This window comes from Cetorhinus maximus, chromosome 29 (genome assembly GCF_964194155.1).
Source record: "Cetorhinus maximus chromosome 29, sCetMax3.hap1.1, whole genome shotgun sequence".
NCBI classification, from domain to species: Eukaryota; Metazoa; Chordata; class Chondrichthyes; order Lamniformes; family Cetorhinidae; genus Cetorhinus; species Cetorhinus maximus.
In genome coordinates, this window is record NC_135907.1 from 21,281,835 (window position 1) to 21,299,428 (window position 17,594).

The following is a 17,594-nucleotide window of genomic DNA, read 5'->3' on the forward strand; positions in this document are numbered from 1 at the left end:
TTCAGTATGCAACAAGTCTTATTTTGAGCAGTTACCTGGCATGACAGCTTAATTTGCAACATAATTAGCTAGAACTGTCAACATCAGTGTTCGATTTTACACAATGCATTGGACTTACAATCTGAGCTGCATTCTGTTCACCTACACACTAGCCCCTGCAGCTACACACTCAGGATGATAGAATGCACAAAACACAAGGAATAGGAGCAGGAGTGGACCACACGGCCTGTCGATCGTGCTCCGCCATTCGACACGATCATGGATGGACTTGGGTTTCAACAAGAATTTCCCGCCAGCTCCCCATGTCCCATCAGCGGTGTTCACATATGTATTCCTGTTAAACTCCTAATGTTTCACGGACATTTAAATAAATGCAAAAAAATGAGTGTGATTAGTAAGCGAGCTTTGCCAGTCAGAAAATCTACCCTATCAAGTCACTAACAGGTGATGGAGGCAAAAGCGTTTACAAGCGACTGATCCTGGTGACAGAAAGTAAGTACACAACAACAAATCTCCCATGGTCAGGTTTTATTGGTGGATTCTTTGAATTACATGTGATGGCAGTGAGTGCTTTGCTACTGGTTACAGGGCTAGTGATCTCGCAAAGCATGTCATCCCATTTTTACACTGTGCCCTCACAATCTGCCTAAAAAGCCTATATCATGCTACTCCTGAAAGCAGGAAGGGGGAGAATGTCTGGCTGCTCACTTGCGAGGCACACTCAGACTTGGGTTCAACAGGTCGGTTGAGTTCCTCAGTATTGATTTGTTGGTTTCCCACTTAAGCTTTTTGTTTAGAAATGGAGGTGCTCCAGATCCCAGGAAATCACCCAGAAAAAAAAAAAATTGGGATGTATCTGTGGGTTCCGGATTCCCCTTGTCCAGATGGCATGAGAGCAGGCAGGTGCCAGTGGACACCGACATGGACTTGATGGTCTGCTTCCAATGCTGCAATGTTGATGCAATTCTACATATGGACAGGATAGGACGAGGCCAAAAGCGAGGTGGGGGGGTCAACTGGGACAGATCAGCTGTCAGTCATGTCCTCGGTGCTAGGTCAGGTTGTGAGTGAGCGGTCTCAAGCGTACATCTTCCATTTTTGTCTATAACTACGGGCTATCAAAGCTCAGTCATTGAGCATATTCAAGATTGAGGTCGATGGGTTCTTGGACACTAAGGGAATCAAGGGGTTTGGGGAGCTGACAGGAAAGTTGAGTTGAAGTTGAAGATCAGCCATATTTTGAATGGCGGAGTGAGCTCGAGAGTCTGTAGGCCTACTCCTGCTCCTATTCCTTATGCTCCTAACTGGTCTGTAATCGTTGGCAAAATTTTTTTCTAATGAGTTAATATCCCTCAACTATTTGTTCAGTCAAATTCCAGGAATTTGTTGACTCTGCTGCCAAATTTGTCAATGAGAGCATTTATACAGCCCAGCAATATTAGCAGCTAAACTAAATCGTAGTAAACAGTGTGAAACTTTCTAACAGACATCAAATGGTAGAGAATTCTAGAATTTATTCGGGGGGGTGGCGAGGGTGGTGGGGAGCGCTGGAGAATGTTTGGAGAGAAATGGGTATTGTCGCGTTCAGGGTGAGAGGTGAAAGCCTGCAGTTGCACGATCTACTCCACCCCCAAGGTGTGCTTGTTGAACAGGTATTCAGCCGTGCCATTCTGCGGGGCTCCTAGGCGATGCAAGTTGGTGATGTGGCTCCCAAGTTTCTTGATGGTCTTGACTTGCTTTTCCAAGTACTGTGTCTCCAGGAAGTCACACAACTGGAAGAAAATGAAATCAGACTCTGTTTATTGTGCATAAAGTACTAATTGCTTTGAAGCTGAAAGATAATCTAGTTGTCCAGGCGTGAACCACTCAGGGCAAGTTATACAAGTTTGTTCATGTCTCCTATTGATAGAGGAACATGAGAAATAAGAGCAGGAGTAGGCAATGCAGCACCTTGAACCTGCTCCGCTACACAATAAGATCATGGTTGAACTTTTATGTCAACTCCACTTTACTTCCCTATCTCCATATTCCTTAATTCCCTCAGTGCCCAAAATCTACCAGTCTCAGTCTTGAATATACTCAACAACTGAGCATCCATAGCTCTCTGGGGTACAGAATTCCAAAAATTCTCAATCTTCTGAATAAAGAAACTTCTCCTCATCTCAATCCTAAATGGCTGAACTCTGACCCTGAGACTATGATCCCTAGTTCTAGGCTCTCCAGCTCGGGGGAAACAGCCTCTCAGCATCTACCCTGTCAAGCCCTCTAGGAATTCTATACATTTCAATAAGAAAATCTGTCATTCTTTTAAACTCCAAAGAATATTATCCCAATCTACTCAATCAGTGCAGGTCCGTTATAATCCATTGAAGGATCTAACCTGTGGGGTCTATCGAAACGCTTCTTCCTTCCAAGAGCCTAGGGCAAAATTATCCCCCCCGTCAGGGGGTAAGAGAGGGAGCGGGCACGAGCGGGCGGGTTCCTGATCAGTGACCCCACTATGCGCTCCCTGTGAGGGCAGGGAGGATTCCCTCAGCCGGGAGTGCGCTCTTTCGCGCATGTATGCAAAACAGCGCACAGATCTCCCTGATGCTAAGTGCTGCCTCAGGGAAATAGGCTCAGATTTTCAACTTTTAATAAAGGAGTTTAAAAATTTTCCCTGGCATGGCCCCTCACGTGACACTGTCACATGAGTTGGGACATGTCCATCACTTTTATTTAAACCTTTCATTAAAATTTAAATACCCTCATGGAACCTCATCCCGCCAGTGGATGAGGTTTCGTGTTTATTCACAAGCCCGCCAGGGTTCCCGGCCTGCCCGCCAACCTTAAGGTTGGAGGGGCAGGTCCATTAATGAGCTGAATTGGTTTCCTAATGGCCGTTAGTAGGCCGTTGACAGGTCGGCGGGCGCGCATCCAACTCGGCTGCGCCCCCGCTGGCCTGAAAATGGAAATGGCGCAGGGTGCCATTGGGAGTTCCACCCGACGTCACCCCGCGTCATTTTACACGTCGGCGAGCAGGCCCCGCGCCCCCACTCACCGACCGGAAGATCCTGCCCCTAGTGCTTTAGAACACCAATGTGACCATTAATGGAGCCAGGATTGGCCAGTTCCAAAATATCCCATCTCCCTTCCCCTATGTCCAAACAGTCAGTTTACTTGTCCAAATGAAGCAGAAAAGCCGAAGAGAGTTAAACAGCTTCAAACGTTGAGTTAAAGTAAGACTTGAGGACACACAACGGATCCTCTAATTTAATGACCAGTTAGGAAAGCTCCTGCACCAGGTAGGAGCAGCTAAACTTACCACAAAGAGGGAGGCAGTACCACAGCAACACGCTTGCAGAGCTTTGAAATCCTGACGATTGCTGGCAGCAAGGTTTTCAGAAATGGTCACCACCTCCGTTTTGGGCAAAATCTAAGGGTGGAATCGTCCGCTCCCGTTTGTGCCGGACATCACAGCGGGCGGGAGCGCAAAATATCGGGAGATCGCAAAAACCGGTTTCACGTTGTCATAAAGCCAGATTGCAATCGTCTGCTTCCACCCGTCAATGGCGGGTCCCATTTCCTGCCGCTACATATCGGGAATTCAACGTGCGTATGATGGAACATGTTGGCGGAAAGAGATTTAAGGCGGAATCATCCCAGAGCGGGCGTGAGGAACGACGTTTTCCCGCCGTATTGTCCGCTTCCCGCCCCATTAGTTATGCAGCCACAGGAAACACGCCATCTCACTGCCGGGCGGCCTCTAGAATCGCTCGCCACACCGTTACCTCACCGCTTCCTCACTCCGGGTGCCATGTCTAAACTGCAGCCACACACACATTTCTCAATGCTGGCAGCCCAGGACTGCTCCGGTGAAGAGATGGCCCTGAAAGCCAAGTAGAGTTCAGCGGCCCGTTACTGGAATGCCTTTCGGAGACTCGCCGTGATGTCCTCCACCCCCACTTTGGCCATAGGGGGTCCAGCAATCTCACCAGTCCGGCTTGGGAGGTGTTGGCAGTGGCAGTCAGCGCTTTGCTTTAGCAATACTTTAGCATCTCATTATAAGCCCTGCTCGCCGGAACCATCCCCCCCACGCTGGATCATCCAGGCACATTGGCGTGATTGCCTGGTGACGTGTTTCATAACTGTACATAAGCGACGTGCACCTGGTGAGCTGCACTTCACTCGGGACTTTGAGGTTTGTTTGCCGACGTTGCTTCGGGCAGCACTCACGGGCATCAGCACCAGGCTTCACAGGCAGCACCACAGCACTTTTAGGGGGCGCTCATGGGCAGTTCTCTACCTACCAGACCCTCCATAAGATAGCGGTGGCTTTTTAACGGCTGCAGGGTTGGGGTTTGCTTGGGGAAGGGGGCAAAGTGGCCTCAGGCAAGGGAAGAGGCTGCAGGGCGAGGGCTGTACTGGGGAAGGAGGGTATCCCAGGGTGTGTGTGGGGGCACAAGTTGATCTGTGCAAGTGGCCTCAAGATGGTGGGGGCTGAGGAGGCAGTCGCCAGAGGAGATGAGGCCAGATGGAGATGTGAGGGTGTGTGTGAGAGAGTGAGTGGTGATGTCCCTTGAGCTGGCAGTGAGTGAGATGCCAGTGAGTGTGTGATGGGCTTGTGAGTGTGTGAGTTTAGAGCGATGAGATGGTTGCCTTACCCTGGCTGTACAAATGAGATCATTCATCCTCTTTCTGCACTGGATGGCCAACCTCTCCTGTGTAGCGTTGGCACTGATCACCCCTGCCATCGCCTCCCAAGCCGGAGTGGTGAGATTGCTGGACCTCCTGCGGCCAGAGTGGGGGTGGAGGACATCACGGTGAGGCCTCCAAAGGCATTCCAGTAACGGGCCACTGAACTCTACTTGGCTTTCAGGCCATGTCTTCACTGGAGCAGCCCTGGGCTGCAAGCATTGAGAACTGTGTGTGTGGCTGCAGTTTAGATATGGCACCCGGAGTGAGGAAGTGGTGAGGTAACGGTGTGGTGGATGATTCAGAAGCCACCCGGCAGTGAGATAGTGTGTTTCCTGTAGCTGCATAATTAATGAGGTGGGAAGCGGACAATATGGCGTGAAAACATCGTTTTTTTAACGCCCGCTCTGGGATGATTCCACCTTAAATCTCTTTCCACCAACGTGTTTCATCATATGCATGTTGAATTCCCAATACCCTACATATTTTTTTTTTCTGAATACTTACATGAGGGTCAGATCTATCTTTGGACAGTTTGTATAGCTCCAGCAGGCTTTGGTTAATATTCTTCTCCAGTTGTAGAGCACATTGCATTGCCGAAAGACCATTGTCCCAGTCCTCTTGCTCGGGTCTCTAGAGAGACAAGTGTAGCCTGGTTAGTGACGGTCATGTTTATGTACAAGGGAAGCAAAAAACTCACAGCATTCCATGGATTCTAGGTTATCATTCAATAGGTTGTTCCCTGGGATGAAGAGGCTGTTTTATGAAAAAAAGGTTGAGTAGGTTGGGCCTATACCCATTGGAGTTTAGAAGAATGAGAGGTGACTTTATTGAAACATATGAGATTCTTAGGGGGTTTGACAGGTTGGATACTGAGAGGATATTTCCCCTCATCTAGAACAAGGGGCACAGTTTCAAAATGAGGGGGTTTCCCTTTTAAAACCGAGATGAGGAGGAATTTCTTCCCTGAGAGGGTCATTAGTTCATCTTTGGAATTCTCTACCCCAGAGAGCGGTGGAGGCTGGGCCATTGAATGTATTCAAGGGTAAGTTAAACAGATTTTTGACCTACGAGGGAGTCGAAGGTCACGGGGGACTGGCAGGAAAGTGGGATTGAGGCCATGATCAGGTCAGCCAAGATCTTATTGAATTGTGGAGCAGGCTGGAGGGGCTGAGTGACCTACTCCTGCTCCTATTTCTTATGTTTCTATGCAGGCATCATATCCATTTTCCCAGCTAGCTTTTTGGTGCTGGTAAATATGCAGAGGTTGAGCTGATGGGCAGTAACACTGCGGAATGAAGATTTTCCCACTTTGCTCGTAATTGGATACAAAAATATCGAGAGCCGTACGCACTGCTCCAGTCTAATGGGAAGCAGAGATAACGCAGAAGTTCAGTAATGAAACGCATCAGAGAATAAGGCAAAGAGAAAACAGAGACAGTGCAGGACTTCAGTTGCACCAACATGCTTATATCCTAATCCCAGAAGAGCATTCCTTCCTGCTCTAGTGTGACGTTTCCCTAGCATAATTTAATTAGATTCTATAGGGAGTAGTGAACAGAGAGCAGTTTTGTTCAAGAATTCTTTCAGAAGCTGACTGTAAAACTGCACGAGTTAATAACCAGTTTGCTTTAGACACTTTAAAATAAGTGAGCAGACTCTGATTCACTTGGTAGTACACAGCTTGAGAATTGCTGAAAAAAAGAGACACGCTTGTCAAAGCTTTTCATCTTGCACTCATCAGGACAGACGCAACAATACCAAATACCAAATTCTGCAACCAGAAAGAATATATCCAGATATTGTGCCTTTTTCAATTAAGCAAAAGCATGGGGGAGCAACGGATCACTAGTGAATTCTTCATAGCAACACCTTGACCAATCAGTCGACTTGCCTTTTTCAATTAAACAAAAGCATGGGGGAACAGCAGATCACTGGTGCATCCTCCATGGCAACATCTCGACCAATCAGAGTCCACTCGCCAACCAATTAGCATTTTTTTTCTCATGCAGTATAAATTGTTCTTCCCTTTGAAATTTGGTATTCTTGCATCTGTCCTGATGAGTGCAAGATGAAAAGCTTTGACAGCATGTCTCTTTTTTCAGCAATACTTAAGTTGACTCTGTTCACAACATTTGTCACATAACGAAAGCACATTCCAAATGGTTGTTTTCTACAGACTAACTTTGATATCTTGCAGGGTAATATGGCCCCCTCGCTGATTCTGAAATTTCATCAGCTTCTCCGCCTGCTCACGTTCCTTGTCCGAGTGCTTCTTGAAGAATTTCGTGAAGTTGTCCAGAGCAATGTCACCTCGGTCAAAGTAATATGACTGCAAAACAGTGTACAGGGTGGGGAGAAATTAATGGAAAATGAATCCATTTGGTTCCCGAAGTGAGATAATCTGCTTCCTGGAATAGAAAGATACAGAGGGAACAGCAAAGCTTCAATTTTACCTTGGGGTATGAGTGTCACTGAAAAGGCCATCATTTATTGTCCATCGCTAATTGCCCTTGAGTAGTTTTTGATGGGCCACCTTCTTGAACCGCTGCAGTCCATGTGGTGCAGAGGGCAGGTAAGAGTCAACCATAATGCTGTGGGGCTGGAGTCACATGTAGGCCGGACCACATAAGAATGGCAGATTTCCCACCCATGAAGGTCACTAATGAACCAAATGGGCTTTTACAATAATTTGGTAGTTTCGCGATGATTATTACTGAGGCTAGCATTTTATCCTGGATTTATTAGTTAATTGAAGTTATACTCCCCCATGATGGGATTCGAACTCATGTTTAAGATCATTAGTCCGGGTCTCAGGGTTACTAGTCCAGTAACATTATCACTATGCCACCATCCCTTTGTTCCATAATATACTTCTTATCATTGTTGTGCCTGTGCAAAATAGTAATTTTTTTGCACTAGAGAATTAGCAAAAAAAATATTTTGCTTCCCCCACATATCCATCCAGCATTATCAGAAGACAAATGCTCTTTAGAATCGGGGATATATCAGTAATGACTTGGTTTAATGGCCAGCTAATTATTAAAACACATATTAAAACAGAAATGCCTCAGCTCCCTCTGGTCAAGAGATGTTTACAATCTGTTACCATTTAGACAGATTCAATCCCTCATTCCCTTCATGCAAACACATCCCTATCCATTTTAATGGGAATTCATGTAAGTAAGCGCACACCCAAAGCAGTTCAATATCCATTTCATTACTAACAAGGCCTTCCCATTCAACTGTGACAGGACAGCCATTAGCACAGTTTAAAAAAATGGGCGGACATGGTACTGAGTTCCCTTTTTATTAGCTGAAAATTTGGGGACGGTTTCAACTACTGTAGGATCTGTTGGGCCATCGAAAAAGGACAAAAGATTGTTCCCAAAGACCAAGTTCCTATAAGCAGAACAAGAAGCGGGGAAGATTATTTCAGGCAGTGTTGTCTTAGAGAGCTTAGGTAGACTTAGTTTAAATTTTCGATTATTTGTAACCATCTCATTGACCAACCCCACCCCCCCCACCACCCACCCAACCAGCCACCCCACTGCTCTCTCTGAGCATAGGTTGTGCCCCAAAACTTGTCCTTTTTCTAGAATTTTGTACGGGTGAAGGGTGTGACTCTCTGGGAAACTTGAGATTTCTGAACAAGAATTCGGCCTTTCCATCATTGACCAGTGAAATGGGAAATGACCTTGCACCTCAATGGCACCTTGATAACACCTCGGCACACTGAATTCCTTCAGGTTACCAAATTAACTCCCGGGGTGGGGAGAGGGTGGAATACAAAGTGGCAGAAACGACAAATGGTGCTATTGATGCCAAGTGAATTACACCAGCAGTTTCAAGCACTATAGAATCTCAAAGTCTTCCCTTCACTGTAGCTGGGTCAAAATCCTGAAACTACCTACCTAGCAGCTCTGTGGGTATACCTACATGGACTGCAGCAATTCAAGAAGGCCGCTCACCACCACCTTCTCAAGGGCAATTAGGGACGGGCAATAAATGCTGGCCTAGCCAAGCGACACCCACACCCTGCGGAAAGGATTAAAAAAAGAGGAAGACATGGATGTGAAAGGGTGTAGAGGAGATATACCAGAATGGTTCCAGGGATGAGAGATTTTAGCTACAAGGTTAGATCACAGAAGCTGGGCTCGATCTCTTTAGGCCAAAGGTGATTTGATAGAGCTATACAAGATAATTACAGGTGTAGGTAAGGTAGACAAAGAAAAGTTGTTCCCATGTCCTGTGGGACACAGTTTTCTGGTTTTGGGCAAGTGATATGGGGGGCGGCCTGTGAGGAAAAACATTTTAATGCTGCGTGTGGTTTGTTGCTTACAAGGGTGGTGAAAGCAGAGACAATCATTGATTTCAAAAGGAAATTGGATGGGCACTTGTGTCAAATATACTTATGGGGCAATGGCGATAGAGTGGGGCAATGGGACTGACTGGATTGCTCAACAGAGCCGGCATGGACTCGATGGGCTGAATGGCCTCCTTCTGTGTCATAATGACTCTACAATTCCATGTCATGCTCTGGTCACCACGTATGGCAACATTGCCATAACGTTTCATGTTCAGTATTTATAATTAGATTGTGAACTCATTATATCAGAAATAGTCAACAGATATTATTGATAAACCACTTGACCAGTTGCTAACACATAATGACAAGAGCAATTCTACCCCGACCTGTTTATGAACGGACACAATTGGCTCACACCATTACACAACCTATTAAGAGGCGAACGTTTTCTCACTGGTCAGTCGTTAGTCTGTTAAGAATTTGGGAAAATTGTATCCATAAACACTTGTTGACAACATATGGTAGCTTGTGAGAATACACATTGTGAGAATACACATTGTGAGAATACACATTGCAGAAATTCACCACTGGAATCAGTAGCTTTGCTTTGAGGGGGATTTTTGATCTTTGTGGGGAGATCTTCCCCCTTGTGCCACGTTGACAAAAAATAAATCTGTGGGTGTTAGGCAGCGTGAAAGAAAAAGAAGGAGTTGCATTTATATAGCACCTTTCCCCCCAGGAATCCCAAGGTCATTTTTGAAATACTTCTTGAGATGTATATCCACTGCTGTAACGTAGGCATCCTGCACTTTTTAATCACGTTTAATCATTTACTGTAAACATAGAGAAATAAATGTACCGCCAGGCTTTCACTGAGGCCTCTGTTCAGCAAGATTCAGGTTTGACCATTTAACGCACTCATAATATTCCTTAAATGCTATTTTACAACAGGAGTTATCTGACATTAACCACAATGTTAAACAGCACACCCAGGAATGTAGTCTGAGCACCTTAAAAACGTTCTACTCCAAGATTTAATTAATCCCAGAATTTGTCAACGCATCGAATGGTGGGTGACCAGAGTTGTCACATATACAGGACTGGGAAATAATTATTTTTCAAACTTAATCTAAGCAAAAATAACCAAAAAAAATTGTTTCTTCCTGCAATTCATCACTGACTCTTTAAAGGGAAACGTACCTTTTGAAAATACCTACATGAATTCATTCAAGTGCCAAACTTAAAGAGATTTGCAGAACTCACCATGGAGATGTAAACATATGAAGCGTAGAGTTCCATGTTGATCATGCGGTTGACAGCACTCTCACAGTCCTTGTGGTAGTTCGAACGCATATTGTGGTCCATGCCGAACACGTTGTCAATGCACGGTAAAATACCCGATGTTCAAAAGTCTTCTGATGTGATTGGGGGTTAAGGAATGGCTGCTGGTGACAGGTGTGCAGAGGTCTGGAGGTGTATCTCAGGTGCACCTGAGTTTATATTGCTCAGGTACAGCCTGGCTTTAACTTCAAGTTGCTGCATGCTCCATGAGTGACAGCTCTTCCAACTAATAGGCCAGCTGCTTTGACTCAGGTGCTGACAGAAGGGAGGGATGGGGAGATGGCGTGAGGGTTTGGAAGGGTTGACAAGTCTGCTTGGCTGCTTCCTGACTTTCTTTGTGCTGTATAATTGATCAGGAGGACTCTCTGCACGGAGAATCTCCAAGACTTCCCTTCTTACTTTAAAATATTACCCACGCTAGAAATAAATTTTGGTGAGATCAACAGGAGAACATGTTGACAGTCTTCTGTTGGTTATCTTACCAAGGGCATTGACCAGTTTATATTAATTGAGTTAACACAATCACTAGCGTGCTCAGCGTTCTCCCATTAGGATCTGAAGATAACCCTAGATGTCGAAGGTCATTCTGCCTATCTTGCTTCACCCACCGGGAAGATCTTAAATTCTGCCCTTTGCCTCAGATAATTAATACTTAAATGAGTTTGGGGATGACTCCACTAAGAAATTGATTCCATGTGTGTAAAAGTCTTAAATTTTCCATTTATCAGTTTGAACTGTGTCCCCTTGTCCTACTCTTGCTATTCAAATTAATGCTAAGTAATTTTCTGGATTTAGGGAAGGCAGTGGTGTAGTGGTAACGTCACTGGGGGGGAGGGGTGGTATAATCCAGAGATCTGGGCTAATGCTCTGGGGATACAGGTTCAAATCCCACCATAGCAGTGGATGGAATTTCAATTCGATTAATAAAATGTGGAATTGTAAGTTAGTCTCAGTGACTGTGAAACTATCATTGATTGTCATAAAAACCCACCTGGTTCACTAATGCCTTTTAGGGAAGGAAATCTGCTGTCCTTACCCGGTCTGACCTACATGGGATTCCAGACCCACCGCAATGTGGTTGACTCTTAAATGCTCCCTAAAATAGCCCCGCCAGCCGTTCAGTTCAAGGGCAATTGGGGGGTGGGGAACAGATGCTGGTCTTGTCAGCGACGCCCATGTCCCATGAAAGAATAAAAAAGAAGTAAAGTCTTTTTCCAGACATTTCTGTTAATCAATTGTCTTATTTACCAGTGCAAGGACACCTCAAAGATCATCTTCTTTCAAGGTTGAAGCACACAAGTTTCTTCAATCTACCCTCAGGTTTGGGATCAGACTGATGGCTCCTCTCTGCACTGCCTCTGTATGTGTCCTTTATCAGCCTTGCATCTCAGCCAGCAGCGTTGAACATAATACACAAGGTGTACAACCAGAGGACCGTACACTTTGATCATGAGTTCTATTTTCTGTTTCGGCCAACTCAGCATTCTATTAGCACGGGTGCAAGAAGATCCACCCAAGTGGAAGCGCAGAGTTCGGGAGAACCCAGAGGAACGTTACGGAGAAAGCTAAAAGAACAACAGAAAGCAACACATTTTAAATAAATTATTTTTTTTAAACTGAGTTCAAAATTTTAATATATAAACATTACTTAAAGACTAGTCAAGAACATCTATTAATTTTGAACAAGCTTTATGTTATATTATTGAATCATACATTGGTTTCAGCACAGAGGAAGGCCATTCAGCCCATTGTGCATGTGCTGGCTTTCTAAAGCAACCATTCACCTATTGCCACTCCCCTGCCTTTTCCCTGGAGCCCTGCAAATCTTTCCTTTTCAGTTAATGATCCAATTCCCTTTTGAAAGCCTCAACTGAACCTGCCTCCACTGCACTCTCAGCCAGTGCATTCCAGATCCTAACTACTCACTGAGTGAAAAAATTTTACCTCCTGTCCTCATTACTTCTTTTGCCAATTACCTTAAATCTGTGCCCTCTGACCCTCAACCCTTCCAACAATGGGAACTGTTTCTTCCCATCTACTCTGCTCAGACCCCTCATGAATTTGACTAGTTCTATCAAATCTCTTCTCAACTTTCCTTTCTCCAAGGAGCTTCTCCCTATTTCTAAATAACGGAAGTTCCTCAACCCTGGATCTATTCTCATGAATCTTTTCTCTGCAACCTCTTATAGAAACATAGAAACTAGGAGCAGGAGTAGGCCATTCGGCCCTTCGAGCCTGCTCTGCCATTCATTATGATCATGGCTGATCATCCAACTCAATAGCCTGCTCCTGCTTTCTCCCCATACCCTTTGATCCCTTTTGCCCCAAGAGCTATATCTAACTTCTTCTTGAAAACATACAATGTTTTGGTCTCAACTACTTTCTGTGGTAACGAATTCCATAGGCTCACCACTCTCTGGTTGAAGAAATTTCTCCTCATCTCAGTCCTAAATGGTCTACCCTGTATCCTTAGACTGTGACCCCTGGTTCTGGACTCCCCCACCATCGGGAACATCCTTCCTGCATCTACCCTGTCTAGTCCTGTTAGAATTTTATAGGTTTCTATGAGGTCACCCCTCATTCTTCTGAACTCCAGCGAATATAATAATGCCTTCACATCCTTCCTAAAGCGTGGTGCCCAGAACTGAATGTAATGCTCCTTTTTGAACCTAAATTAAGTCAGTGAATTTTTTGAAATCAGTGAGCAATTAACTAAGCCTGCCTCTGAGCTGTGGGCCTGCCATTCCCTTGCCACATAACATTTGGTGCTATTAGACATTGCTTTTGTCTAATTAACTTTTTTTTAAAAAGTCACGTCATCACATGTGCCTACAAAGTAAAGGTAGGCCATGCCCCAATCACAGCACTCACAAATATAAAGATTCCTTTGTGTCGTTTTTCACAATCTGGGCCATGTTCATGCTTCAACAGTCATTGAATGGAGCACTGAGCTCAGCAACTTTCTGTGCCAACTCCTTACTTTATTGGCTATACATCCAACCACTTTACTACCTTCTGACTTACATTCCAGAGCCATCCTGAGGCCACCACAAGATCCTTTTCAGCATCTTCTGCTTGGCTATCATATGCGAAAGATGGCGATGCAGAGGTAATGTCACTGGACTAATAATCCAGTGGTCCAGGCCTGTCCTCTGGGGGTGTGATTTCAAATCCCGCCACAGCAGCTGGCGGTGTTTAAATTAAATTATTCAATTCAGTTAATGAATTTTAAAAATCTGGAATTGAAATCTAGTCTCAGTCATGGTCACCATGAAACCACATCAATTGACATAAAAACTCATCTGATTCACTAACGTCTTTTAGGGAAGGAAATCTGCCATCCTTACCTGGTCTGGCCTATACAGGTACGTGACTCCAGACTAGACCCGCAACAATGTGGTTGAGGATGGTCTGAGGGCTCTCCGCTTCTTCCTTGAAAAGAGGCCCGAACAATCCCCATCCAACCAGGCTGAACTTGCTCTGTCACTGAACAATTTCTCCTTAAACTTATCTCACTTCCTCCAAATAAAAGGTGTGGATACCCGCATGGGTCCCAGTTATGCCTGTCTCTTTAGGGGGTACTTGGAACATTCCTTGTTCCAGTCCTACTCAGGCCTCCTCCCACAACTCTTTTCTCGGTATAAATTTCATCACATTTCTACTTCTCTTTAGCTCTGAAGGAAGATCACACGGACTCGAAACATTAATGTTTCTCTCTCCACAGATGCTTTCAGACTTGATGAGTTTTTCCAGCATTTTCTGTTATTTCAGATTTCCAGCATTGGCAGTATTTTGCTTTTATCCTAGTGGTTGAGTCGTTATTACCTTCTGAGGTCCATGCTTTCTTTTCCCCAGGCTCTGACACAAATCCCTTTTGTTTTTATATGGCAACCATTGAATTTAGTTTGTTACATGATTTCAAGGCTGGTAGAATGGGTGGACATATAGGTGATGAAATGTAATGCGGAGAAATGAGAAGTGATACCATTTTGGAAGGAAGGAGCAGAGGCAATGTAAAATAAAGGGTACAATTATAAAGGGGTTGTAGAAACAGAGAGATCTGTTGAAGGTGGCAGGGCAAGTTGAGAAGATGGTGAAAAAGGCATATGGCATCTGGGCTTTATAAACCAAGTACAGAGGCAAAGAGGCTATGGCGAGCTTTTATAAACACTGGCTCGGCCTCAACTGGAGTCCTGTGACCAATTCTGGGCACCACACTTTAGGAAGGACGTGAAGGCTTTAGAGAGGGTACGGAGAAGATTTACAAGAAGGGATGAGGGCAGGGACCTCAGTTATGAGGGTGAATTGGAGAAGCTGGGGTTGTTCACCTCAGAATGAAGGTTGAGAGGACATTTGATAGAGGTGTTCAAAATCATGAGGGGGCTGGATAGAGTAGGTAGAGAGAATCCCCATTGGCAACAGGGCTGAAAACCAGAGGACACCGATTTGAGATGATTGGCTAAAGAAGCAATGGTGGCACAAGGGAAAACTTTTGTTACGTAGCAAGTGACTAAGATCTGGAATGCTAGCAATGGTGCTGTTGTTGTCTGGCGCACTGACCTCTACCTCGCAGAGGCTGAGCGTCAACTCGCAGACACTTCCTCCTACCTCCCCCTGGACCATGACCCCACCACTGAACATCAAGCCATTGTTTCCAGGACTGTTACTGACCTCATCTCCTCTGGAGATCTTCCTTCCACAGCTTCCAACCTGATAGTCTCCCAACCTCGGACGGCCCGCTTCTACCTCCTACCCAAAATCCACAAACAGGACTGTCCCGGCAGACCGATCGTGTCAGCCTGTTCCTGCCCCAAGGAACTCATTTCTTGCTATCTTGACTCCATTCTCTCTCCCCTTGTCCAGTCCCTTTCCACCTACATCCGTGATTCCTCTGACACCCTACATCACATCAACAATTTCCAGTTCCCTGGCCCCAACCGCCTCCTCTTCACCATGGACGTCCAATCCCTCTACACCTCCATCCCCCACCAGGATGGTCTGATGGCTCTCCGCTTCTTCCTTGAACAGAGGCCCGAACAATCCCCATCCACCACTACTTTCCTCCGTCTGGCTGAACTTGTTCTCACACTGAACAATTTCTCCTTAAACTCTTCTCACTTCCTCCAAATAAAAGGTGTGGCTATGGGTACCCGCATGGGCCCCAGCTATGCCTGTCTCTTTATGGGGTATGTGGAACATTCCTTGTTCGAGTCCTACTCCGGCCCCCTCCCACAACTCTTTCTCCGGTACATCGATGATTACTTCGGTGCTGCTTCATGCTCTCGCCTGGACCTGGAAAAATTTATTAATTTTGCTTCCAATCTCCACCCCTCCATCATTTTCACATGGTCTATCTCTGACACTTCCCTTCCCTTCCTTGACCTCTCTGTCTCAATTTCTGGTGATAGACTGTCCACCAATATCCATTACAAGCCTACTGACTCCCACAGCTACCTCGACTACAGCTCCTCACACCCCGCTTCCTGTAAGGACTCCATCCCATTCTCTCAGTTCCTTCGCCTCCGTCACATCTGTTCTGATGATGCCACTTTCAAAAACAGTTCCTCTGACATGTCCTCCTTCTTCCTTAACCAAGGTTTTCCACCCACAGTGGTTGACAGGGCTCTCAACCATGTCCGGCCCATCTCCCGCGCATCCACCCTCACACCTTCTCCTCCTTCCCAGAAACATGATAGGGTCCCCCTTGTCCTCGCTTATCACCCCACCAGCCTCCGCATTCAAAGGATCATCCTCCACCATTTTCGCCAACTCCAGCATGATGCTACCACCAAACACATCTTCCCTTCACCCCCCCGGTGGCATTCCGCAGGGATCGTTCCCTCCGGGACACCCTGGGCCACTCCTCCATCACCCCCTACACCTCAACCCCTCCCTCGGCACCTTCCCAAGCAACCGCAGAAGGTGCAACACCTGCCCCTTTACTTCCCCCCTCCTCACCGTCCAAGGGCCCAAACACTCCTTTCAAGTGAAGCAGCATTTCACTTCCACTTCCCTCAATTTAGTCTACTGCATTTGTTGCTCCCAATGCGGTTTCCTCCACATTGGAGAGACCAAACGCAGACTGGGTGACCGTTTTGCAGAACACCTTCGGTCTGTCCGCAAGCATTACCCAGACCTCCCTGTCGCTTGCCATTTCAATACTCCACCCTGCTCTCATGCCCACATGTCCGTCCTTGGCCTGCTGCAATGTTCCAGTGAAGCTCAACGCAAACTGGAGGAACAGCACCTCATCTTCCGACTAGGCACTTTACAGCCTTCCGGACTGAATATTGAGTTCAACAATTTTAGATCATGAACTCTCTCCTCCATCCCCACCCCCTTTCCGTTCCCCCCCCCACCCCCACTTTTTTTCCCAATAATTTATATAGATTTTTCTTTTCCCACCTATTTCCATTATTTTTAAATGTATTTCCAGCCATTGTTTTATCTCTACCTTTTAGCCTATTTCGATTCCTTCACCCCAACCCCACTAGGGCTATCTGTACCTTGCTCGTCCTGCTTTCTACCCTTAATTAGCACATTCCTTTAGATAATATCACCGCCTTCAACACCTCTTTGTCCTTTTGTCTGTGACATCTTTTGGTTATCTCCACCTCTCACTGGCCCTTTATCCAGCTCTACTTGTCCCACCACCCCTTAAACCAGCTTATATTTCACTTATTTTTAATTAGTTCTGTTGAAGGGTCATTCGGACTCGAAACGTTAACTGTGTTCCTCTCCGCAGATGCTGCCAGACCTGCTGAGTTTTTCCAGGTATATTTGTTTTTGTTTAAGATCTGGAATGCAGTGCCTGAATGGAGGCAGATTCAATCGGGAGTTTTCAAATGTAATCAAACAAGCTCCCGAAGAGAAAAAAATTGCAGGGCGATGGGGAATGGGCCAGGCAGTGGGACTAGGTGAGTTGCATTTGCGGAGAGCCAGCATGGACACGACAGGCTGAATGGCTTCCTTCCATTCTGTATTATGAGTTATGAGTTATCTGTTATGAGTCTATAAGCAGCCTGAGCTAAAATAATAGATCACAGCCAGTGGGAAGATCAAGATGCATTGTCTGCCACACCCAACATGGCATAGGGCCTGCCACACCCAACATGGCGTAGGGCCTGCCACACCCAACATGGCGGACAAACAGGACAGGACTCGAGTTGATACCACTCAAAATGGCGGACGATGCTCGACGATGGGCGCGCCACACTCAACATGGCGGCCGCACGGCCCCCATCTCCACAATATCCTTCCTTCCCAATAT

General features: G+C 45.9%; 1 protein-coding gene across 1 annotated transcript; it reads right to left on the bottom strand.

The window, feature by feature from the left end:
• LOC144669415 (ferritin heavy chain-like) lies at positions 1-10,443 on the bottom strand. The gene is made up of 4 exons (XM_078531825.1): positions 10,247-10,443; positions 6,860-7,006; positions 5,182-5,307; positions 1-1,772 (listed from the first exon to the last, which is right to left on the bottom strand). The coding sequence occupies exons 1-4, from the start codon at positions 10,346-10,348 to the stop codon at positions 1,620-1,622; spliced, it is 528 nt and encodes a 175-aa protein (XP_078387951.1). The 5' UTR covers positions 10,349-10,443; the 3' UTR covers positions 1-1,619.
• Positions 10,444-17,594: the final 7,151 nt, after the last annotated feature.

Coding starts and splice junctions, on each gene's coding strand:
- LOC144669415 (XM_078531825.1), bottom strand. CDS start 10,348: ATGGACCACAATATGCGTTCGAACTACCACAAGGACTGTGAGAGTGCT. Junction 7,007..10,246: donor CATATGTTTACATCTCCATG/GTGAGTTCTGCA, acceptor ACTGTTTTGCAG/TCATATTACTTTGACCGAGG. Junction 1,773..5,181: donor AAGATAGATCTGACCCTCAT/GTAAGTATTCAG, acceptor ATTTTCTTCCAG/TTGTGTGACTTCCTGGAGAC.